This window comes from Salvelinus alpinus, chromosome 12 (assembly GCF_045679555.1).
Source record: "Salvelinus alpinus chromosome 12, SLU_Salpinus.1, whole genome shotgun sequence".
Lineage (NCBI taxonomy): Eukaryota > Metazoa > Chordata > Actinopteri > Salmoniformes > Salmonidae > Salvelinus > Salvelinus alpinus.
The window spans coordinates 36,474,569-36,500,527 of record NC_092097.1 but is presented as its reverse complement, the minus strand read 5'-3'; the positions used below and the strand labels follow the sequence as shown (position 1 = coordinate 36,500,527).

At 42.5% G+C, this 25,959-nt stretch overlaps 1 protein-coding gene across 6 annotated transcripts; it reads right to left on the bottom strand.

The window, feature by feature from the left end:
• Nucleotides 1-208: 208 nt before the first annotated feature.
• Nucleotides 209-23,053, bottom strand: eif4enif1 (eukaryotic translation initiation factor 4E nuclear import factor 1). 6 transcript variants are annotated; one of them, XM_071336088.1, is made up of 19 exons: nucleotides 22,751-23,053; nucleotides 21,680-21,831; nucleotides 21,517-21,590; nucleotides 21,267-21,391; nucleotides 20,772-21,037; nucleotides 20,319-20,511; nucleotides 19,768-19,961; nucleotides 19,073-19,211; nucleotides 18,502-18,681; nucleotides 18,014-18,300; nucleotides 14,371-14,451; nucleotides 14,006-14,201; nucleotides 13,730-13,836; nucleotides 3,567-3,706; nucleotides 3,312-3,393; nucleotides 2,886-3,012; nucleotides 2,269-2,619; nucleotides 1,632-1,796; nucleotides 209-1,418 (listed from the first exon to the last, which is right to left on the bottom strand). In XM_071336088.1, exons 2-19 carry the CDS (start codon nucleotides 21,770-21,772, stop codon nucleotides 1,189-1,191), a joined length of 3,030 nt encoding a protein of 1,009 aa, XP_071192189.1. In that variant the 5' UTR covers nucleotides 21,773-21,831; nucleotides 22,751-23,053; the 3' UTR covers nucleotides 209-1,188. The 6 variants fall into 6 exon arrangements, with proteins under 6 accessions (XP_071192189.1, XP_071192192.1, XP_071192188.1 ...); XM_071336091.1 differs by having other exon boundaries at nucleotides 18,053-18,300; XM_071336087.1 differs by having other exon boundaries at nucleotides 18,002-18,300; nucleotides 22,751-23,052.
• Nucleotides 23,054-25,959: the final 2,906 nt, after the last annotated feature.

Below are 25,959 nucleotides of genomic sequence, written 5' to 3'. Positions count from 1 at the left end.
CCATGTTCATTGTCAGCCCAAAAGCAAAAATGTAAACAAACCATGAAGGACATTCATTAAGACTGGGGAAAATAGCAGTCTTCAGGCACCCGCCAAGATACCCAGTCTTTGCAACTCATTATTCCAAATACACAGCACAATGTCTTGCAGTTTCAAAAGGCACATGTTTTAAGTATTCAATCTTAGTTACAATTCTTACAAAAATAAATCAAGTTGTGAATTCTTTATTGAACATTATTTATTCATTATATTTGTGCTTTTAACTTAATAGCACATTAGCATAAACTGAATCCTTACCAACCCCACAAAATATATATATCTATAACATGATTCAGAGCAGTGCTTCTTTTCCAGTGACTGAAGGAGGGAGGGGGGGGTGTCAAGAGGGATGCAGTAAAAAAAAACAAAAAAACACTGTGGGCTCTTTTGAGACATCTTTCGTTAGATCCTCTACCTTTTCAAAGCACATTGGAGAAGAATGTCCGAGGGAAGGGATCTTAGACGAGCAACTGGATAGGATGCAAGGAATCACAGAAAGAAGAACTGAGAGTCAGAGAGCAAAAGGCACAACCAGCACTTCCTGCTCCCCCTGGGGGCTTCCTGTAAGCACCAGCCACCTCTCCAGACAGAGGGCAGGCAGGGACACCGACTGACCCAGCCATAGGGAGGACATCTTTTGAAACGAACACTCAAGATCAACTCCACAATCAAACATGGGTATTGAACTTGCATTAGCCCCTTTCTCGGTGCAGTTCAAATCCATGGGGAAGGTGGGAGAAATAAAACTACCAGGACATGACAATCCTTGCTTCGCTTGGTAGCTACTCCATCTGACTGTGGCAGTTTTCACTTAAAAATAGCAGGATACAACCTTCCCCTTAACAAGAAAAAAATAAATATGTACAGGAAGAAGAATATCTAATCCCACAGTCTGTACAGTTTTGGGCTTATGTTACTTCATCTTTATTGCAAAAAAATACCCCAAAACAAATAAGCTGCAGAAAAGAAATCTTCCACAACTCATCCTTCCCTTTGAGTTTAGGCCTCAATACTCTACCAGTGACTTCAAGGTTTAAGACAAAACATGGACACGTACTGTTCGTTCTCCAGGATCTGTTAGTCTTAGAAATTAAAGACCACATTTTCATTAACAAGGAGGTGAAGGGATGGGGAAATTTAAGTCTTGCTTTATCCAGAATTCTGGTTGTATGAAACTCCTGAGGGCCCAAACTCGAGTTCGTCTACAGTTATGACTTTAGAAGGCATGGAAGGAAGGGGCTGTTGCAGCACGTCTGAGCCAAACCACTTGGCCAGGCCAGCTCCCCCCACGCCAGGAGGGCTACCCACACGTTGCTGGGAGTGGTTTGTCCGATGAGGGCCGTGGTTCTGTAACTGGTGGCCTGGGACTGTTGGATGCACTGAGAGAAAATGAAATTTGTCAGTGAATGCCATGAGGAACATTGGTAAACCCATGTCATAAAGCTAGATACATTAAGTGCCCTCATCTCCCTGCATCTTTTAGACTGTGCATGAACAACAGTCTGTACAACATATGCAAAATAGGTTAAAGATGGGGTTGTTGAACTTGTTGAATAATAACAATGACAGACTGAACTGAAAATGTCACTCACTTGGTCTCGGTTGTTGCTGCTGCATGAGCGCTAGTTGCATGGGATTGCTGGCTCTGGGAAGTAAGAGAGGATGTCCCGTTGCTCCTAGGGGGTAGAGGGGTTGTCCGAGTAGGGTAGAGGGCAACCCCTGAAGCGGCGAGAGGTCAACATGTTGTGGAAATATGCCTAGGACGAAGAAAGATTTCAATGAGCACCTCAGCAATCAGTAATTTCCATCCACTTCAGAGTACAAGTAGTATTAGGTTGAAAAATGTATAATTGCTTGAGTACTGTGGATACCAATATCCATGTGAGCTTCCCAGACCCATGTTGCCTAGGGTTAAGAACATAATAGATTAATCTGAAATTGTATTACCCTCTCAATTTATTTCTCAGATCCCTTATCCAATTTGTTCAATAATTTATCCATAAAAATGTAATAAAATACTTTTAAATTATATTTTGGAGATCTGTCCACAGAACCCCGGTAGGACCACACTGAGAACCCCTGGCTTAGCATAGGCAATTAGCGTGTTTGCGCAAACGAGGCACAGAATTACTCATCTTGATCACAAAATAACTAGTTATTTTGTGAACTGTGATTTGTAGATCAGTTCGAAACAAATACAAATGTAATCAAGAGTGGACTAGTACTAACCTGCCTGTATCAGAGCCGGGCCAAGCTGCTGTGGCTGGATGCCCTGGGCCAGCATCCTCTGCAGCACGCTGGGGTGGAGCTGGGGCAGAGCAGGGCGCACCATGGGCACATGTCCATGGGATAGCAGCGGTACTGGGTAGATTGGACAGGGGAAGGGAGAGACAGACCTGGGGGACACCAGGGTGGGGGTGTGGTGCCCAGCGGAGCCTGGCCTAGGACGCTCCTGGTGGTCCTTGGCGTACTGGCGAGCCTGGGAGTGGGAGGACAGGGGGGTGGAGCAGGCCTTTACCCTTCCAGACTGAGAACCACTACCATCCATCCCATCCAGGAAGGAGCTGGGAGAGCTACTGTCTGTAACACAGGAGCACAAACACTACATTTGACAAGACAGGAACAGACAAGTGCAGCGACGAGGGCATTCATCCACCTGACTTGAGTACTAGTTCACTACCATGTGTTTATTAATTTTATTTCATGTGCATAAATTACAAGCCCAAAATACACCAGACTAGTTTTAACCGAGAATGCCTTCCCCAAACAATGTCATTACGGACATGCAAACCTAAATTGACAAAACATTTTAAATACATACATGAAAAAGCAGTATGTGAACATACCCTCTTGAGAGTGGCCTTGGGAGTGACCCTCCTTGCTGTCTGGACGACTACCTGGCTCATCTCGACTCTTCTCTTTCGTCGCGTACATCTTACGGATCACAGACGTGGGCACGAAAGATGGCGACAGCTGTACAACAGACAATAACCAGTAGTTACATTACTTTGAGTTATATGAGGGCATTAAAAAAAGGTAACATGCAACAAACCACAGTTGGTCAAATTCAGAGTTGTAGTTACAATACTTCAAATGATATATTGTGCATAGGAGGGGAAGAGTTGGACAGCTCAAAAAAGCACTTTACAACCACTATGTGGTTTGATTCAGCGGAGTGATTGAACAGGGTCACATTCATTAGCACACAGGTAAGTCGCCTACCTGTCTGTTTTGTGCCTAATGAATACGACCCAGACAACCTTTCAACATACCATGCTGGTGACAATGTTGCCAGGAGAGTTTCTGCCTGCAGGATGAGGTCCTGGACCAGGGGATCGGTTCATCCTGGTTTGTCTGGAGAACACACAGTACACAATTGATACTTGAAACAAAGGTTGAAATTACAGGAGGGATCGAAACCCCTATAACAAAATCAAGGGCCCCCCATAATTACGAAAGATGAATGTTGGGCACCCCAAGTCATTGCATAATTCAATCCCTGCTTAAAAGCTACAAGTGAAAGTCACCGGTTGTGTTGGTAGGCCTTGTTCGGAGGCGGTTTGTTGTAACCTGTCTGGAAGGCGTGGTGGGTATGGAGAGCCAGGTCTTGCTGGATGATCAGAGCCTGCCGGTCAGCCTGGTCAACAGCCATGGACAGCGCCCTCATCTGGAGCCAGAGAAGAAAGCATTCATCTACCACCCATTTTTACACAATCATCTCAAAAGGTTGCAGTTGGCATACCTTCATTGACAATAGCTAGGTTTCCATACAATTTGCGACATATGACAATTCTGAAATCTGTAAATGTAATACATTTCCCCACCAGACTGACTTGTGGATAAAAAGCGATGAGTGCCCATAAAAGGTACTTACCACTTCATGTAAGTTCAAAAGTTCGAAATGTTTCCATTGCATTTTCAACTCCCGATAGTGGGCACAAAAATGTTGAGTTAAATAGCAAAGGCCCACTCTGGTCTTGGCATGTGCACGCCATCCAACAGCTCACAGATCTAGTGCAGGTAGACTAGCCTACATGAGTTTATGGATAGGCGCAATCATTTGTCTAAACGGCAGCCAAGGATCAATCATGTCACCAGAATAAGACCCTCAATACTTATCGGGAAGGATCACTCACTGCGCACTTTCACCAACTTGTGAGGTTCATCATAACATATTTAAATCTGTAGCCTAATAAACTGCATGTTTTCCCAAGTCGTAGTGGGAGAACCACACATGTAAATCCAAATAGGTACATAAGTAAACACCCCTTCAAATTAGTGGATTCAGCCATTTCAGCCACACTTGCTGTTGGGTGTATAAAATCGAGCACACCGCCATGCAATCTCCATAGACAAACACTGGCAGTAGAACAGCCTTACTGAAGAGCCTAGTGACTGCAAAGTGGCAGTCATAGGATACCACCTTTCCAACTAGTCAGTTCGTCAAATTTCTGGCCTGCTCCAACTACCCCGGTCAACTGTAAGTGCTGGTATTGTGAAGTAGAAATATCTAGGAGCAATAACGGCTCACAGAACAGGACCACCGAGTGCTGAAGTGCGTAAAAGTTGTCTGTCCTCAGCTGCAACGCTCACTAAAGAGTTCCAAACTGCCCCGAAGCAACTTCAGCACAAGAACTGTTAGTCTGGAGTGTCATGAAGTGGGTTTCTATGGCCAAGCAGCCACACACACAAGTCTAAGCTCGCATGGTGTCGGATGGAGTGGTGTAAAGCTCACCGCCATTGGACACTGGGGATGTGGAAACGTGTTCTCTGGGAGTGATGAATCACACTTCACCATTTTGCAGTCCGACGGTCAAATCTGGGTTTTGCTACCTGCCCCAATGCATCGTGCCAACTGTAAAGTTTGGTGGAGCAGGAATAAAGGTCTGGGGCCGTTTTTTCCCATGGTTCGGGCTAGGTCCCTTAGTTCCAGTGAAGGGAAATTTAAACGCTACAGCATATGAGACTAGTTGATTCTGTGCTTCCAACTTTGTGGCAACAGTTTGGGGAAGTCCCTTTCATGTTTCCACATGACAATGCCACAGTGCACAAAGACTGGTTCATACAGAAATGGTTCATCGAGATCGGTGTAGTATAACTTGACTGGCCTGCAAAGCACTAACAACTAGCCAGCCCAAGGCGGGAAGACAAGCGACAACCTTAGGCCCAAAATAGGCCGAGTGATTCATCACGCTTTGCCTCTTCCTCTGGTACTGTACACGCATACAAGGACTGGACATTTTTCATTAAGAGCTAATGGAAACATGCAACAGCATTACAGTTCAAAAGCATTGTGGAAGTGGTATTGGAGGGCCAGTAGGAGGCACTCTTTCCTCTGGTCTAAAAAAAATCCCAATTCCCCAGGGCAGTGATTGGTGACACTGCCCTGTGTAGGGTGCAGTCTTTCGGATGGGACGTTAAACGGGTGTCCTGACTGAGGTCATTAAAGAGCCCATGGCACTTATCGTAAGAGTAGGGGTGTTGTCCTGGCTAAAAAAATAAAATAAAGGCTACAGCGTATTATTGAACATGCAACTCCTGTAACAAAGCAGCTAGTCATTTTCAAAAACATTGGCCAAAATGTAATTTATGAAAAACACTGCTCTAAACATAATGCGAGCAGTTGTGAGACTAAAATCTGTTCGAAACTTTTAAAAAAAGAAGAAAAAAGAGGGGGAATCTAATAGCATCAACTATGATGGGTTGCTAATATGACTAGGATTGTGCCTTCGGCTTCTGGACAATGAAAGAAAGTTTACATAAAAAAACAGAACAGGAGAGAAATGCTGGTTAATGGCATAATTGCCTACATGTTTCTATGGATGGACTTCCACAAGGATACTTTGAAGTAAGGAAAAATATATCTCAATATTTGAAGGAAAACATTCAGGTTTCAAAAAATTATACTGCCTCAAACTCACATTAAAGTGGTGGGTGACGTGCTGATAGTCAATGGGAGGCAGGCTATACCCTATACACCAGAATGATGAATGGGAGGCGCACTTTAATTACGAGTTGAGCTTGAGAAATAAAAATGGCTCGTTTTAAAATCGTGGCCACCTAAGTTAATTCTATATTCAAATCGCATGTTATTTGTTGAGGAATGACTGGGCTTACAAAGCAGGTTTCACTCCAGTAGCCTACAGACTGAGAAGCTACTCTCGCACTGACAGGTGGTAGGATATTCCATTCCTCAAACTAGGCTCTGTATGCTGTGCAATAAATAAGATGCATGACGACTATAAAACATAAGGCAATTTAAATTCCATAAAAAAGTATGCAAATTACACTAACGTACAGTGCATTCTTTAAGTATTTAGACCCCTTGACTTTTTCCACATCTTATGTTACAGCCATATTCTAAAATGGATTAAATGGTTTCTCACCCTACACACAATACCCCATAAACGACAAAGGAAAAACAGGTTGACATTTTTGCACATTTATTAAATATGGAAAACTAAAGTGTCACAATAACGTAAATATTTATACCCATTGTTCAGTACTTCGTTGAAACAACTTAGCCAATGATTACAGCCTCGAGTATGACGCTACAAGCTTGGCACACCTGTATTTGGGGAGTTCCTCATTCTTCTCCGCAGATCCGCTCATGCTCGGTCTGGTTGGATTGGGAGCAGCAGCCATTTTCTTCTCTCCAGAGATGATCGGGTTCAAATCTGGGCTCTGGCTGGGCCACTCAAGGACATTGAGAAACTTGTCCCGAAGCCACTCCTGCGTTGGCTCAGCTGTGTGCTTAGGGTGGTTGTCCCGTTGGAAGGTGAACCGTCACCCCAGTCTGAGGTTCTGAGTGCTCTGGAGCAGGTTGTCATCAAGGATCTGTACTTTGCTCTGTTCATCTTTCCCTCAATCCTGACTAGTCTCCCAGTCCCTGCCACTGAAAAACATCCCCACAGCATGATGCTGCCACCACGCTTCACCATAGGGATGGTGCCAGGTTTCCTCTAGACAGGACACTTGGCATTCAGGCAAAAGAGTTCAATCTTGGTTTCATCAGACCTGAGAATCTTGTTTATGGTCTGAGAGTCTTTATGCAGGCTGTCATGTGCCTTCTGAGTACTGGCCTCCGTCTGGCCACTCCACCATAAAGGCCTGATTGGTGGAGTGCTGCAGAGATAGTTGTCCTTTTGGAAGGTTCTCCCATCACCACAGAGGAACTCTGGAGCTCTGTCAGTTTGACCATCAGGTTCTTGGTCACCTCCCTGACCAAGGCCCTTCTCCCCCGATTGCTCAGTTTGGCCAGGCAGCCAGCTCTGGAGTATCTAAACTTCTATTTAAGAATTATGGAGGCCACTGTGTTCTTGGGGACGTTCAATGCTGCAGAAATGTTTTGGTACCATTCCCCAGATCTGGGCCTCGACATAATCCTGTCAGAGCTACAGACAATTCCATCAACTTCATGACTTGGCTTTTGCTCTGACATGCACTGTCAACTGTGGGACCTTATATAGACATGTGCCTTTCCAAATCATGTACAATCAATTGAATTTACCACAGGTGGACTCCAATAAAGTTGTAGCAACATCAAGGATGTTCAATGGAAACAGGATGCCCTGGAGCGCAATTTCAAGTTTAATAAATATGCAAACAAATTAAAATAAATGTTTCTGCTTTGTTATTATGGGGTATTGTGTGTAGACTGATCAAATAATTTAATCAATTTTAGAATAAGATGTAACAAAATCGAGGGCTCTGAACACTAAATGCACAATTTTCAGCGACTAACAGTTAACATCCCTAGGTAGTACAGTTTAAAGTGGCCTGTACGTCTCCAACTGAACAGCATGCTAGCCTGTCCACTTCTAGATATTGAAATCAAGTAACCTACCTGGAAAAGATGCTTGTTTCTCAAAATGAGTTAGCAATTCCATATACAAATGGATATTTTTATGCTCATTGCTAGGGCGGTCATGAAATTGTCAGCTGGCTATTGTCATGCAAAAGACTGCCAGTCTCACCGAAATTTACCATTAATTAACAAACACTGTTAGCATCTCCAGGCCGCCATGCATAGAAACCATGACACGCACCTTCGGAATATTTGTTGTTGTTGAATAAATCAATTTAATATACACCGTCAAAATAAAGCCGTTATTTATTTTAGGCATGTCTAAAGAAACAAGAACATTAATTTCAGAATAACAGAATGTTATATGCCATAGGCTTGTTAATTTAGCAAACAAGATATACATAAGTCTCATGCCATTATTTAATACAAAGAAAAATATAATTCAACTTACCTGAATAAAATTTGAAGGATACTTTTTCCCCCATTCCGGAGCGAGTGTGCATATGAAGTGGCTAGGTTGAGTGTAAGTGATAATTTGAAACAGAGCCTATATGCTAGATAGAGTTATTTGGCTACTTTAGTTGTGAACGATACAATCCGTAGAAATTAAAATATACAATCTTTAGGCTGCATGATAGCCTATAGATGATTTGAGAGTAGCAAAAAAAGCTTGCACTGTTCTTTGCCTCAGGCTGCACAGTTTTTTCATCAAGTAAACATTTCCACCATTCTAAATGGTAATCTTGTATTTAATAAAATGTTAAATAAGTTCAGATTTAGAATGGCCCATTATAAAATGGGAAGGAACAGGGAGGGGGGGGGGGCGATCACAAAAAAACACATGCACTCCAATAATGAATGGAAGCCGCTTTCCTGCGGGTTAGTTTCAGGCTACTCCGGTTATTTCACTCCACAGCATCAACCATTACAGGTGATATTCTGCATGCCATTGGCTCTCCAACCCGGTTCCTGCATTTACCCAGTGCTTAATTTGGGAAACTTGTGAAATCTGTTTGCGAACATTGATAGTAACATGGTTTTCACAACAAAACATTTAATTCAACTGTTGACAGGCCCCCTCTGCGTGCTGGAGGAAGGAAAGAGATGCACCGATATGAAATTGGGACGTAAGCAATATTTTCCTTGCCAAAAAAAGCGATAATGATAGTAAAAATTTTAGCAGCCTTTTAGGCATTCTAGTACAGGTAAATATTTGAAAAACACACACCAAAGAGCTATTTTGTAAGCATTTAAGCATGTCCCCTTTACCAGTAAAACATGTTTTTCACTTACTTGCTGTGCTGTTTCGTTGTTACTTTGTTCAGTCTCAACCAGGATTTCATCATACATGTCAAGCAGTGAAGTTTCAGCTCTGTCTGTCCGTGGCCTCTTCTTTCCATCTGCATCTAATTTCTCATGTAAACCCTGTTTGTCTGCATCGAAGTAGTGGTTCTTGTACCTAGCGTCGAGGATGGTGGTGACACAGTAGAGGCTCAGAGAGAACTCTAGTAGAGTACCTTTCCAAGTTATGCCAACAGACCGTCAGGTTTTGTTGAGCCAGCATTAATGCCATGACAGAGTATCACGTCTGCTGCAGACGCAGTTGAGTTTATTTTGCGAGTCAATTGTTTGAATGGAGCGTGTTCATGTTTCAAACATATCCTCAGCAGCGGTAAGAGACCCAGCACATTCTTGAGAATGCAATACGGCTTTCCTCACTACCAAATCCTTGTCGACCCACTGTGCTGTCGGACTCGGCATGCTCATGGGGCAGACGTCGCTTGTCCAAATGTCAGTCGTGAAGCTAATCGCAGTGACGCCCATAGCAAGTAGCTCATGGATGTGCGTTTCAACAATACTACGCATCTCTGGTAGGGCAACGTTTGAAAAATAGCACCTACTTGGTAGTGTGTACCCATGCGTGACCAGTCAGCAAAAGCTAACGTCAACCCCGACAAGCGGTTGATTGTCACGGGCAATGAATTCCATTCTGTTTTAATGGATTTCGCCTTCTCGCTGAAATTCTTACTTCTTCAAATGACCACTCGATCCACACAGCAGACATTGTGGGCTAGGTTAGGAATGCTGTGTTGCACATGTATCGCTATATTTTTGTGCCGTCATTGTCATCTACCTACGTTATATACAGTTGAAGTCGGCAGTTCACATACACTTCGGTTGAGTCATTGAAACTGGTTTTTCAACAACTCCACACATTTTTTGTTAACAAACTATAGTTTTGGCAAGTCGGTTAGGTCATCTACTTGGTGCACGACGAGTAATTTTTCCAAAAATTGTTTACAGACAGATTATTTCACTGTATCAATTCCAGTCAGAAGTTTACATACACCAAGTTGACTGTGCCCTTAAATAGCTTGGAAAATTCCAGAAAATTATGTTACGGCTTAAGAAGCTTCTGATAGGCTAACTGACATAATTTGAGTCAATTGGAGGTGTACCTGTGGATGTATTTCAAGGCCTACCTTCAAACTCATTGCATCTTTGCTTGACATCACGGGAAAATCAAAATAAATCAGCCAAGACCTCAGAAAATAAATTGCAGCGCTCCAGAAGTCTGGTTCATCCTTGGGAGCAATTTCCAAACGCCTGAAGGTACCACGTTCATCTGTACAAACAATAGTACGCATGTATAAACACCATGGGACCACGAAGCTGTCATACCACTCAGGAAAGAGACGCGTTTGGTCTCCTTGAGATGAACGTACTTTGGTGCAAAGTGCAAATCAACCCAGAACAAAAAAGGACCTTGTGAAGATGCTGGAGGAAATAGTTACAAAAGTATCTATATCCACAGTAAAACAAGTCCTATAGCGACATAACCTGAAAAACCACTCAGCAAGGAAGAAGCTATTGCTCCAAAACCGTCATAGAAAAGCCAGACTACGGTTTGCAACTGCACATAGGGACAAAGATAGTACTTTTTGGAGAAATGTCCTCTGGTCTGATGAAACAAAAATAGAACTGTTTGACCATAATGACCATCATTATGTTTGGAGGAAAAAGGTACGTTTGCAAGCTGAAGAACACATCCCAAACGTGAAGCACGGTGGTGGCAGCATCATGTTGTGGGGGTGCTTTGCTGCAGGAGGGACTGGTACACTTCACAAAATAGATGGCATCATGAGGATGGAAAATTGTGGATATATTGAAACAACATCAAGACATCAGTCAGGAAGCGGGTCTTCCTATTGGACAATGACCGTAAGCATACTTCAAAAGTTGTGCCATCACAAAGCCCTGACCTCAATCCCATAGAAAATGTGGGCAGAACTGAAAAAGCTTGAGCGATCAAGGAGGCCTACAAACCTGACTCAGTTACACCAGCTCTGTCAGGAGGAATGGGCCAACTTATTGTGGGAAGCTACCCAAAAATTTGACCCAAATGAAAAAAATTTAAAAGGCAATGCTACCAAGTACTAATTGAGTGCATGTAAACTTCTTACCCACTGGGAATGTGATGAAAGAAATAAGTAATTCTCTATTATTCTGACATTTCACATTCTTAAAATAAGTGTTGAACCTAACTGACCAAAGACAGGGAATTTTTACCAGGATTAAATGTCAGGAATGGTGAAAAACTGAGTTGAAATTTATTTGGCTAAGGTCTATGTAAACTTCCGACTTCAACTGTAGGTACACATGGCAGCTTTGACATCAGTTCTGCACTGCGTCGTTAAACTAGACATTGGGCCGAGGTCGGCATTTTTAGCCAATATCGGCCAATTCCGATACATCATGCATCCCTAAAACGCACAGTGGTTAAATATTCTGTAGCAAGTGTCAGCCTATTAAATAAGAGTACAAATTCACTCTAACTGTAGGCTTAGCTGCCCTGCACAAGCAACGAACCAACAGCGTCGCCTAGGCCTAGAAGTTATCTTCTAGACTCATGGATAGAAAGTTCAGAGCATAGCATTAGGTAAGCAGTCCATCCAGCACGCATAATGCAGTCTACACGCAAAGGTGAATACTCATATTGAACAAATTAGGATATATGCTAGACCAATGTAACAAAGAAATCTTAAAATCAGTTTATTTTATGTTTTTCTGCCATGCGTAATATGCGGTAGGCTATGTATAATGGCACAATCCTTTTAATTCAGTCTTTTTGGGGGGCTCACAGGCCTATGCATGTGCATAAACTAGTATGCTTATGGTTGTTTAGAATGAATCATAGAACACACGGTCCATTTCGTTATGTTAGGCTTCGAAACATCCCCAACGACCATGTTTTCCACTGTTTCAATCTACTGTTAAACTTCTTCGTTCAAATTGATCACAATGAGGGGAGTTCTAAAAGCACATATTGCTTTGATAAGGGTTTCATGCGATTTTCAATTGTATATATGTCAGATGGACTATACAGCCCCGAGTAGCAGGCCATTAGCGAGTTGGGAACTACCAACGTATGTCCAGAGTGCATAAGAGATTACTGTGACTCAATGGTCACGTAGAATTTTCCTGCGGTCCTGACTCATGACGGCCGACAACACCGTCACCAGCCCTACTCATTGCACATTTATAAAAACAGAATACAGCTAGCACGTAACAGTATGTGGAAAATGCTGCTCGAGTCAAACTGATAGGGATGTGAATCTTTCCATTTTAAGACTATTCGATATGCATCTAGAGCAGGAAAGGCTGGTGGGAGGAGCTATAGGACAGGCTCATTCTAATGGAACTGTGTCAAACATACAGAAGCCACGTTTGACTCCATTTATTCCATTCATTACAAAGAGCTCATCCTCCTACAACTCCACCCACCAGCCTCCGCTGACCTAGATACAAGGGCTCCGATACAGGAATGGTACATTTTAGTCTGAAAGGATTCAGTGCGATTTGAGAACAAATCAATGTGATTAGTTTCAATATACTAAGATGTTGCATAAACACATTCATTTTCTATTCTAAATAAAAATCTGCTGCTGGAGCTCATGAGCTGGAGGAGCTGTCTGTACTGTAGGCCCCTAATCTAGCCACCACACTATCACTTTCAGATTAGGTATTTTCAGAAAGAAAGTAATATGAGCAACATAAAAATTAAATTGTAGTGAATTGGCAATTCCCAATGTTTGAATGGATTTTCTGATCGATGCATGCTACATTTAGATCAGTTTGGAGTACGCGCACCGATGCAGTCCAATCTTAAACATTGGAATCTGGAACTGATGCGTAGAGGTGAATAGTTACAGCCCTAGAAACAAAGCATTAGTTTTCTAGAAAAACTGGAGTATTAACGAAAAGGTTAAGTAGGGTATGCTCTGTTGAGACATAAAAAAATATATTACAGTAAAATATAAATGGCTCAATGTCGTTTCGGTGTCTATGAATAATTCTGTTCGACCAAACCTCAAATTGCATGTTGAAACTACTTGTCAGATAGGTAGTAAAAGTAGTAATCTTTAATATGTGTTGTTGTGAGTGGCAGAGGGGCTTAGTGTATGTGTGGAAAGGGACACAGTACACAAGGAGACAAGACATGAGAAGTGGAAATAAACGTTCATAACCTTGTAATACAGGCATTTGGAATTTTGCACTAAAACAAATTTAATAAGTCGCCCAGCCCTACTTCAGAAGTGTTACTGTCCCAAAATTAGGCCCGGCACGATACCAGTATCAAATCATTTTTCCATGACAAAAAAGGAAAACGAAGCAGACTTTAGGTCCTATAAAACCTGTTGTATGTAAAATAGTGTCCTATAGCTTTGAAAATAAAATGGATGATAACAATGTTTGTTTCAAATATTAGGATTGTTTACCTAAAGAAGTTCACTCATTAGTATCAAACAGAGTTTCAAGATACTGGTATCGTCCTGGCCCGACCCATCATTGGGCAATTTGATAGACAAGAGTATCTCTGACCTGTTGCTGCTGTTGTAGGGTGGGTCCATGTCCAGGACCAGGGCTGAAGGATCTATGGATCTCTGGGAACTGCTCCCCCATCATGGGCTGTGGACCAACAGGGTAACCTGAAAACATCACAAGACAAAACAGTCACTCAATCACACACACACACTGTAGTTATTAGGCACCAAATGGAAGAAAAGTGCCCTGAAACAGGGGTGGGGTAGAGACTATCTGAACATTTGTGCCCTAATGAACACAACCTAGTCTTAGCTTCCACAGAGTAATGTCTACCGGCGGGAGGATGCATGCGTCCATGGAAGTAGTCAGGAGAGGGAGCCCTCTGTGGGTAGAGTGGAGGCGAGGGCCCCCTGTGCTGTAGCAGGCTGTGTTGAGGACCAGGGTGTGGAGGGGCGTTGGGGCTGCCCAGCAGGCTGTGGAGGAGGGAAGGGGAGCCTCTACAGGGAGGTCCCTGTGCACCCAGAAGCTCCTGTAACAGTTTTACACACTGCTCACACAGGATCAACACAATCATAACACAAGCGCTAATCAGGGAGTCCTCCATTCCTAAACAAACCAGCCAAACAAAATAATGCCATCCTTTCATGCTACAGCTTACTATCAAAATCCCACATGCAAGCTAGTCCCAAACCACACACCTGGAATATGTTCTTGTGCTGTTGGGCAGGCACTTTGGCTTCAGGCAGGGGCACTACAGCAGGGTTTGAGGGCTGATTGAGCTGTAAATGCGGTGGAAGGTTGTGTAATCAGACAGCCGTCTTGGTAGTGGACACACTTAACCCATCCTACTGGGCATTTTCTGATGCATACATTTTTATTTTATTTATTTCACCTTTATTTAACCAGGTAGGCCAGTTGAGAACAAGTTGTCATTTACAACTGACCTGGCCAAGCTAAAGCAAAGCAGTGCGACAAAAACAACAGAGTTAAACATACAGTCAATAACACAAATGAAAATAAAAACAGATTATTCTATGTACAGTGTGTGCAAATGTAGAAGAGTAGGGAGGTAGGCAAAAATAACTACAATTTAGCATTAATATTGGAGTGATAGATGTGCAAGTAGATACTGGGGTGCAAAAAAGAACAAAGTAAGTAATAATAATGGGGATGAGGTAGTCAGGTGTGCAATTTACAGATTGGCTGTGTACAGGTAGTGATCAGTAAGCTGCTCTGACAGCTGATGCTTAGTTAGTAAAGTTAGTAAGGGAGATATGAGTCTCCAGCTTCAGTGATTTTTACAATTCGTTCCAGTCATTTGGCAACAGAGAACTGGAAGGAAAGGCGGCCAAAGGAAGTGTTGGCTTTGGGGATGACCAGTGCAATATACCTGCTGGAGCGCGTGCTACAGGTGGGTGTTGCTATGGTGACAGTGAGCTGAGATAAGGCGGGGCTTTACCTAGCAAACACTTAGATGACCTGGAGCCAGTGGGTTTGGTGACGGATATGTAGTGAGGGCCAGCCAACGAGAGCATACAGGTCGCAGTGGTGGGTAGTATATTGGTCTTAGGTGGCAAAACAGATGGCACTGATAGACTACATCCAGTTTGGTGAGTAGAGTGTTGGAGGCTATTTTGTAAATGACATCGCCGAAGGATCGGTAGGATGGTATGTTTTACGAGGGTTTGTTTGGCAGCATGAGTGAAGGAGGATTTGTTGCGAAATAGAAAGCCGATTCTAGATTTAATTTTGGATTGGAGATGCTTAATGTGAGTCTGGAAGGAGAGTTTACAGTCTATCCAGACACCTAGGTATTTGTAGTTGTCCACATATTCTAAGTCAGAACCATCCAGAGTAGTGATGCTAGTCGGCAGGGAGGGTGAAGAGCACGCATTTAACTTGACTAGCATTTAAGAGCAGTTGGAGGCGACAGAAGGAGTGTTATGGCATTGAAGCTCGTTTGGAGGTTTGTTAACAGTGTCCAAAGAGGGGCCAGACGTATACAGAATGGTGTCGTCTGCATAGAGGTGGATCAGAGAATCACGAGCAGCAAGAGACATCGTTGATATATACAGAGAAGTCGACCCGAGAATTGAACACTGTGGCACCCCCATAGAGACTGCCAGAGGCCCGGACAACAGGCCCTCCGATTTGACACACTGAACTCTGAGAAGTAGTTGGTGAACCAGGCAAGGAATTCATTTGAGAAGCCAACATATGCTTTGGTTAACAATCGTGTTACACATCCCATTTTTACAACGTCAAAATACTAGAAATTACTGAGGTCATCCAATAGAAAACATAGATTGTTATGTACAAGACATTATGGGTGGGTTGCACCAACATGGTTCAAATTAATCTAGGATTTGAGCTAATCTAGGCTTATAATTAGAGATGTGTTGCACCACCTCAATTTAAATCTGGATCAGTAAATCTATGACTAACGGTTTTAAACTATGATTAGTGACATGTTACACCAATATGAGGTATTTCGTGAGTTTAAACGAAGTAGCTAGCCAACTTGCAAAATGAAGCCACAAAGTTCCTGTTCCTTGATAAAATAATCACAATGTAACGTCAGAACTACTGCAACTATTGTAAAAGGTTCTCATGGGTTGGCTGATATGAAATAAAATCTGTTATTTGCCAGTACTAGAAAAAAAACTAATTTGTTAGCTACTGTAGCTAGCGAGTTTATAAACCAAGCTAGCGTACAATATTTATTGTCATTACTTAACGCTATTTAGCTATTTATTTGTCCGCTAGCCACCTGATCATGGCATGTCAAAGTTCAAATTTCTCCACTTATGAAAAAAATTAAAATATCGCCGGAGCTGATGGAGGAATTTAGTAACGTACTGGAGGATAAAAAGACAGACAACACGACTGGCAAAAAGACACCTGGGACATTTAATGCGACAAATGTAAATGGATTGACATGGACTAAAGGGAAGAGGGACCCAAATCAAATTGTGGTGGAAAAAAGCAAAAGCCAAAAAGGATGTGGCAAAGGAAAGGCGGGGGCTATTTCTGACCGAAGCCAGAGGGGGGCCTCCGTCCAAGGGAATTGATCCTATCACCCAGAAGATATGCGAGATGATTCCCCAGCAGTTTTCCCCTCTCCATAACCCCTATGATGGACAATTTGACCCACCAATATTTAGTAAGCATAAATAACTGGTAAATATCAATGCACGTTAAAACTAACATTAATGCTACTTCACTAATATGTTACCGTTATCAGGCCCGTTACAGCATGTTGCATAACATCATTCGTACCAAGGCTGGGCATATCATAAAACCCAATTAAATTGTTGTACAAAATGGGCACATAAATAGCCCACTGAATAACGAGTCAATTATCCTAAAATGCAACGGGATTCAACTGGTCTCTATTCTCTGAGGAACTCTTTTTAGTCTCTACACAGTTGATATGCTGCCATTTTATCAGTTAAACCATCTCAAGTGGCAGTTCCAATCTAAGTTTCTATTTTTTTTATTTATTCATTGACCAACAGGCTAAAAATGTATCTAGGTTTTAAGTGAAAATTTAACTTAGATTAGAGGAAGGATTTAATTGTGGTGCAACAAGATTAATAGCTAAAACTTGTTTTAACCCAGTTTAATAGTTATTCCATGTTGGTGCAACCCACCCTATAACATCTTTTTGACATGACAATTCTAACATTAGTCACGGCAGATTAACCTATTTGCTACAAAAAGCAACAATTGATCGTCCGATCTGAACATTTTCCCATTGGGATGGAGAAGAGCAAAATATGGCTCAGCCAGAGGCAATGAAAGTCCTGAATGTAGATATACCTCCATGTCCATAGATTAAAGTAACAGACATTCACCAGGGCACAAAACCACACAAACGTAACAGGACAATGATAATCCAGTCAAATTTGATATGAAGGATAATGTTAAGGGTTAATGTAAAGAAAATATGTATGCAATCCTTTGATTGTCATGTTAGTGCATAGAGGTTCAGGTGAATCCAGAACACCCCTTGAAAGAGGAAGTCTAACTTCCCTATACAAATTTATACCCATCACTGTTCCAGACATACCGACTTTGGTGGTTTGATTTAATGGTTAGGATGTTAGCTTTCATGCATCATTTGCTTTTGAAAACCTACATGTAGCACTTACATGGGCTGTAAAAGGCCACACACAGAAAAACATACGTGGGTCAGTTTACCATACTCTAGGTTACCTGAAGCAGCTCAAAGCAGTCAGGGCTTAAACATCCAGCTTGACCTGAGAGGCAGCATGCCAACAGGACAGTCAGTGCTTTTTAAAGATTAGTCGAGAGTAGCACACTTACGTTGCTGTTCACCTGGTTTTCTTTGGGGTGGCTGGGCAGTGTTCCACTTGCCTTCATGCTGCTGACCAACTTGTTGAAGGCGGCCATGTCAGGGTCTCTGGCCCGTGAACACGGGGGCCCTGCACCGCCTGTTAGAGCCTGCTCCAGGTGCTCAGCCATGAAGGGTGTGCCACTGCTGGTGCTGCCTCCCTGTTGCTGGTGGGCCTTTCGAGGCATCTGGTGGTGCAGCTCAGAGCCCACTTTCAGCCCCTTCAGGCCCCCCTCTACCTCCTCCAAAGAGAGAACTACGCCCGAGTGAGCTGGGGGACAAGGCAGAAGGGCAATGTAAACATGCACATCATACCAATGCACCAAAACCTACAAACCATTACTCTCATCATAAATGCTGAACTAGCCACATGACCTAACCATTTTTTACAAGACAAATTTTGTAGTAGACTTGCAGCTGATGTAGTTGACATGGTGGAATTTAGGTAGTGGTTATGTAAAGGATGACTCACTGCTCTGCTGTAGCCGTTGCTTGTTAACATTGAGGCTGGAGAGGAGGGGTTTCAAGTCTATCTTGGCCTTGTGTAACAGCTCCAGGATGTCCACCTTGTCCCTACGCTCCACTGACTGGATGGGGGTGAAGTAGGGGACAGGGCCCCCCTGGCTAGGGGACGTACAGCGGGGGTCCAGCCCTGAGGGAGGGGTAAACCAATAATTTCCCAAATTTTGACAACAGGGTGCAGTTTCCTGGACAAATTACATTTATTTGTGTTTATTTCAGGGCTAGGCTTAATCTGTGGCCAGAACAAATGTGTGTTAGTCCTCAATATGTAAAAAAAGTTATGCATTTCATATTGTTATTCAATTATGTTTCTATAATAAAAATTGAACAGAAGGCATAACTAAGAAAACCATGAAGTTTCCCCCCCCTCCCCGGGGATGAATTCTAGATGTTCTTGCCTGGTCCCAGATCAGTTTGTGCAGTCTTGCCAACTCCTATGTCATTGCCATGCCAATGACCACAGGAGTCGGCAAGACAGCAAACAGATCTGGGACCAGGCTAGAAGTGTGACCCTTCCTTACCGGCCAGTCTCTCCAGCTCCTCGTGGGGGGTGGAGCGCAGGCTGGAGGAGCGGCTGCCTGAAGGACTCAGGTTACTGGAGAACCACCGGCTGAAACGGCTGGCCGACACAGGGCCCTCACCCAGAACATCCTCTATCATCTGCAACATAGGGACAGAGGCCGGTCAGAGGCAAGCTGATAGTCCAGAGTGGCAGACTGCTAAAGGGTGGGTGGGTGTGACACTTACATTTAGGGCTCTGTCCATGTCCCCACTTGAACTTTTTGTCAGTAGTATACCCTTCATTCATTGAATCTGTGCTTTATTTCCCTATCCTATATCTATAAAATAGGGAAATGAGCTTCCTTTGCTAATAATTTGCAAGGTATTCTAATAAGTGACGTAATAAATTGGAACACATGGGCATACATTTGCATTAGACTGAACCCTAACAAAACCACCACACTGGAGGAAAAACCGGTTGGGTCCCTTACAACAACAAAAAAATATGTTAGAAAGTACAATGTCCTTGACAGGGTGACAATGCCAACATCATCCATCCAAACAGACAAAGGAAAGTCCCAAGTGATAAAGCCATGAAACTACTAACCTCCAGTGTATGAGAAGACCATGTGTAGCCAACTACAGACCAATGCATGGTACATTTAGAGTTGATGTATAACACACAGTGCACACCTTATAGCCCCCAAACACACACCTTAAACATGCAGTGCTGCCCAGGACTTACAGAGGCCAGTCCTGGCATGGTCTTCTCCAGGTTGAAGAACTCATTGAAGTCAAAGTCTCCTGATGTCTGCTCTGGTAGGACCTCTGGGTGAGGGACCTCCTGGTCTGCTGTAGAGTGAGAATCTCTCACGACTTGCTCCTCTGCTAGCCCACCGTTACATTCCACTGTTGAACACATTAATGCAAACGCGACAATGAATAAACACATAGCAAACAGACCATAAGGGTAGCTTGCTGGTTTAAGATAATCTGATAGCTGAATGGCTACTGAAGTTAGACAATTACATTGATGAAAGCTACAATATTAAACCTGACGTACAACCTAAAAAATAAAAATAAGTTGCATCAGATATCACCCACTACACATGCTTTTTAAAGTAAACTGAGTTCTTTAAAAAAAATGTTTTACTCAAACCACCCGCACGCCAGATATGTTTGACACCCTTGCTGTAAACAGACAACCTTTTTGGGGAACACCAACTCCCATGATCTCCAATGGTGATATGATGCAGCACGACTTGCCTTCTCTCACGGCGTCTGTCCTCTTCCTGGAGCGTTTGGGTCTGCGCTTGTCCTCCTCCAGGATCTTGTCATCAAAGCCAATGAGCTCAATGGTCTCTGATTGGCTGGTCGGGCCCCCTGAGAACCACTCCGGCTCCTCCTCCAGGTCATTCCTTCTCCTCTCACTGAACACACGCTTGTCCCCAAAGTCACGCTGCAGGAAAGGGAAGAACTGGTATACGCCAAATCTAACAAGCTGCTAAATACCATGGGAAATTTTTAAAGAGAGCAAAGAGTGGAATGTGTACACAGCTCCTGACGATTGTCATTTAGATTTATTACTGCAGGAAGTAAGCCTCCCATTGAGGCACAAGAAATAACCATTTTGTGTGTCGGTACATACAGATAACTATTTGTCCCTTTAGGGTCATTCTGTTTGAATTGAATGCAGATCAGGAAGCAGCAGACACTAACCCTGAACCTCTTATCCTTGAAGTCTCGCTCCTTCTCCACGCGGGGTTCCCTCTCCCTTTCGAACCCTCGGGCCGCCATGATGCGCCCACTGCCGATGCGCCGCGCCACACCCAGCCGGAGACTATCATTCTCCTTATTCTCCAGGGGGCTGACAGGGCGGCGGGTGGGTGCAGGCAAAGCGTTGCCAACGCACCCCCCTCCGAAGCTACGACGCTGTGGGCTGAGCACCACATCCAGGTCATCCTCCTTTAGTCGCTCACGGGGATCTGAGAACAGTGTTACAAAAAAAACAGTTAGCATTCAACATTAACACTAATGCTTCATGGCTTATTCTACAAAGAATAGTAAGAGTAAGCAAGGTGGCATGTCTAAGGCCAGCTGTACAAATTTGAGCTCAAATTCCCTCAAACCCTTATGGAGTATGTTTTAAATATGTGTATGTCACAGTCATTTGAATATCAGCTATGAAAATGATATACTACATTACTAATTTACCTGCAATTCTACGTTTCAGAGGGATCCTATCATCCACAAAGTCCTTATATCCATCCACAGGAGAGCTGCACTCCGAGGTGGGGTACAGCGAAGCATGCCACTTCTCAGGGTCCCACACACCATCACTGGACACCCCCCACCACAAAAAAACACAACAGTTAAACCAGAGGGAACAACTCAACAGTTGGCATAGAACGACAAGTGTTGTGTGTCAAATTATTCAAAGTGTGACAATCTAAGAAACACTCACCTGTCAAATTTTTCCAAAAGACAGTCTGGCCTTTCATTAGAGATTGGAAAATATTTCATCTCCAAAAGCTCCTCCTGTAAGAAGACAAATTATGTTTACTCACAAAGTTGTGCTGCTAGGTGCGCAGCTATCCATTTATATTAGCCATGCATCGCCAAAATACCTTGGTATATCTGTAAGGGGATGGGCCAGTTGATTCCTTGACCACCTCGGTGTCACCGTTCTCCTGCACCTCTACACAAGCACCCCTTTCCATGACTCCGTCGGGGGGCCAAACAAATATATAACTTCTGTTTTAAGATCTTAGTAGTATACCTGTTAAAGAATAACATTTTGTTATGAAATAACCCATACAGGCCTACTATATCTACCAAAAGATAAAAATCTGAATATTCAAACATCATTCTGGCATTATTTTAAATGTAGGTTGCGTAGTAATTACAAGAAAATAGTAAATATCAACATGCAAAGATCAAGCCTATTTCACTACTAGCTACATTGGAGAAATACATCGTCTTTCTTGGAGTTAAACGCAGACAAGACGAAATTGCAAAACTAAACTGGTCTGGCAACAAGTCATCCATCCATACCTGAGCGGCATAGCGAAGTGGCGATTAACGTTACCAAGTTAGCTAATGATGGCAATTAGGTAGCCAACTAACGTTCGCATGCTAGGAAATTGGCGATCATTAGCTAGCAAGCTAAATAATTGAAAGTTAACACGCAGTCAATCAACTGGAAGTAACGTTATCCATCTAAATTACTAAGAGTCAGGCAAATGTAAGCTGACTCACTAAAATGTGTAACTACCGTTAGCTAGCTAATTGAAAGGTGCACTGGCAGATGATATGAATACGCTGATACTTAGACAACCGGCGTCAAATATTCGATGAATGGCTAACAATTAGCTAAACGTTAACTAGCTACCTATCTAGTTTAAAGTTACACGACCGTTGGCGTCGTGTTTGGTTTACTTGGTAGCTAACTAACGTTATGTAGTTGGCCAACTAGTTAGCATACTTAAGAGCCCAAAACTTTGTTTAGTTGACCAAGCTAGCCTGAACGCCGACTTGTTGTGGGATAATTTGATAGCCAAGTTACCCAACTAACGCGTTAGTCTCAAATTCAATTGATAAATGACGAGCACAGTCAAGTAACGTTAACAAACCCACCAACATAATTCACTCTTAATAAAGTTGCAGATACTTATATGTAAAGGTACCCATTCACTTACAATTCTGTTCAGAAAACGTATGAAGCCAAAAGATGTTAGCTAGCTAACCTAGCTCTACGGCTAGTTAGCCAGCTAGTTAGCTAGGGATAAAGCCTTCCAATAAGTGCACTTTTTCTTACAATTAACTAGGGTAGTTTTGTCAGCAAAGAGCCAACGCCCGTGATATTTCTACGAACACAAATCCAAAAGTATACTGGCGTCTTATATTGTCGAAGTAAACTTGTCTTCGGTATATGTTTCGTCGTAGCAGCGAATTTACGTTCATCACCGCTTAGTTCGGAACGAGTTCTTCGTAGGCTTGATTATATAGTGCCCATCACTAATGCCTTGCTCAACTATTTCGAAATATAATAAACAATTTCTTAAAACCATTACTGTCTTTGACTATGTCTATTTTGCCTATGAAAAGAATGTATATGTATTTAGATAAAATATAAACGGCTGCTTGTCTTTTATGAGTGAGTCATTTCATATCAGGCATTCTGTATGGTCAGCTAATTGTTATCATTCCAAAGCAGAGCGATGAAAGCTGATCATTTTCACACTTTCAATGCTTTTTTTAAAAACAACTAGCCCTTTCCTTGATTGCTAATTTGACATGTAGGCCTGGCCAACCAAAGGGTACTCAACACATCCACATTTTTATTTCTTAGTAAATTATACCAGTACCCTGTCATGTTAAGGCAAGATTATCTGTGCTTTACAGTACCCTGAACTGAACGTACGTTTTTTGTTTATATGGTCATTGTTGGTTTGCACAGAGTAAGTTTGTAAGACAGCACGCCGTCACTTAATAACAAGGGTGCCACCATAAAGATCAGCATCTTTATTTATTTTAAAGGGTATGACAGAAGCACCAAACGTTTTGTTAAAAATTAATGAACTTGATCCCACAAAGCTGGCCTACTTCAACATGATGTCTGTAAAACTCGCTCATCCCACTGGTTTCAACTTCACCTCTACGGAAGAAGAAACTTCATGATTGAACGGACAATGAGCCTCAACTGATGAAAGGGTGTGCGTGGTGCAACTGCAAAATATACACAGCTGAGAAAACTGCAAGAATAAGCATGAACAAAGGCCGTGACCTCGGCGATTTCCCTTCAAAACAAAAGTCCCGCAATGAATATGGTAATCTTTTTTATAGAAATGGTCAAATGTTATTAGGAAATGTTAGCAGGCTTAGAATTTTGTTTAACAATATAAAAAAAGGGAAATGAGCTTGAATGCAGTATGTTCTTCATATTGGACATACATAATTGCCTGAACGTTGTGTCGCAGTAAAGGGGGCGGGGTGTCCATTCTACTCAGGAGCATTTCGAGTTTCCAAATCCACAGTTTACACCCCAATGAGTGTCGCTTCTCATTTTGCGGCACTTAAAGAGTGGCCAATCAGCTTAATTCTATAGTATTTTTCATATTGGTTATACAGTGCATTCAGAGCTCTTCACTTTTTCCACATTTTGTTACGTTACAGCCTTACTCTATGGATTAAATTAAATTGTTTCCCCCCATCAATCTACACACAATACCCCATAATGACAAAGCAAAAACTGTTTTTTTTATATTTTTGCAAATGCATAAAACATTTAAAACTGAAATATCACATTTACATAAGTATGCCGACCCTTTACTCAGTACTTTGTTGAAGCACCTTTGACAGTGATTACAGCCTCTAGTCTTCTTGGGTATGACGCTACAAGCTTGGCACCTATGTATTTGGGGAGTTTCTCCCATTCTTCTCTGCAGATCCTCTCAAACTCTGTCAGGTTGGATGGGGAGCGTCGCTGCACATTTTTTCAGGTCTCTCCAGAGATGTTCGATCGGGTTCAAGTCCGGGCCACTCCGGGACATTCAGAGACTTGTCCCGAGGCCACTCCTGCGTTGTCTTGGCTGTGTGCTTAGGGTCATTGTCCTGTTGGAAGGTGAACCTTCACCCCAGTCTGAAGTCCTGAGTGCTCTGGCGCAGGTCTTCATCAAGGATCTCTCTGTACTTTGCTCCATTCATCTTTCCCTCAATCCTAACTAGTCTCTCAGTCCCTGAGAAAACATCCCCACAGCATGATGCTCCCACCATGATTCACCATCGGGTTCTTGGTCCTCTCCCTGACCGAGGCCCTTCTCCCTCGAGTTCTTGGTTCCAAACTTGGTGGTTCCAAACTTCATCAATTTAAGAATGATGGAAGCCACTGTGTTCTTGGGGACCTTCAATGCTGCAGACAATTTTTGGTACCCTTTCCCAGATATGTGCCTCGACACAATCCTGTCTCGGAGCTCTAAGGACAATTCCTTCGACCTCATGACATGGTTTTTGCTCTGACATGCACTGTCAACTGTAGGACCTTATATAGACAGGTGTGTGCGTTTCAAAATCATGTCCAATTAATTTAATTTACCACAGGTGGACTTTAATCAAGTGGTAGAAACATCTCAAGGACGATCAATGGAAACAAGATGCACCTGAGCTCAATTTCGAGTCTCGTAGCGAAGGGTCTGAATACTTATGTAAATAAGGTATATCTGTTTTTTATTTTTAATACATTTGCAAAAACTTATAAAAACACAAATACAAAAAGTTTGCATGGTGACCCTGGATCCTATATCCCTGGAGACTATATGGTACAATATAGCACTGTGCAGGAAAAAATATTGATTGTGTTCATAAAACCAGAGTCCAGTCTGAACTTTTGTATTGCAACTTTAATTTCTGCTGACTGACTAATTCAGGACTACATCTTAATTACAAAGGAATAAATGAACTATTTTAGCTTACTCTGTTAATTTCCAGTGTAAAATAAAACACCATTCCATACCAGACTTGCACTCTTAGCTTGCCTTATAATGGGATGCCAAATTTCTACTGTTAGCAGGTGATTAGGTGAGAAGCTAACTTCTAAGGGGTGCAACATGCGCAGTGACGCTCCTCTGGGTGTAAATATGTGGATTTGGAAGCTACAAGTGCTCCTGAGTCAATTTTGGCCAAATTTCATATTCACAAATGTAAATTTACAAACAAAAAACACATTTTCTTACCTTACAAAAAGAAGTTGAACTGAATTTTAAGACAATTAAATACTCTACTAACAAAAAATCTGTTAGAATAATGAGTGTATGTATGTCCCTTAAGGTCCTTGTGTAATGTGATTGTACAGTTGCCAGTTGCCAGTTGTACAGCACTTCGAGATATTAGCTGATGTACGAAGGGCTAT

What these genes read in the sequence shown, in the direction of transcription:
- eif4enif1 (XM_071336087.1), bottom strand. Translation starts at nt 21,772, where the DNA reads ATGGAAAGGGGTGCTTGTGTAGAGGTGCAGGAGAACGGTGACACCGAG. An exon ending in CCCTACAACAGCAGCAACAG is followed by an intron (nt 3,707 to 13,729) that starts GTCAGAGATACT and finishes CTCTGGCTCCAG; the next exon opens with ATGAGGGCGCTGTCCATGGC. An exon ending in AAGGCCTACCAACACAACCG is followed by an intron (nt 3,394 to 3,566) that starts GTGACTTTCACT and finishes TGTGTTCTCCAG; the next exon opens with ACAAACCAGGATGAACCGAT.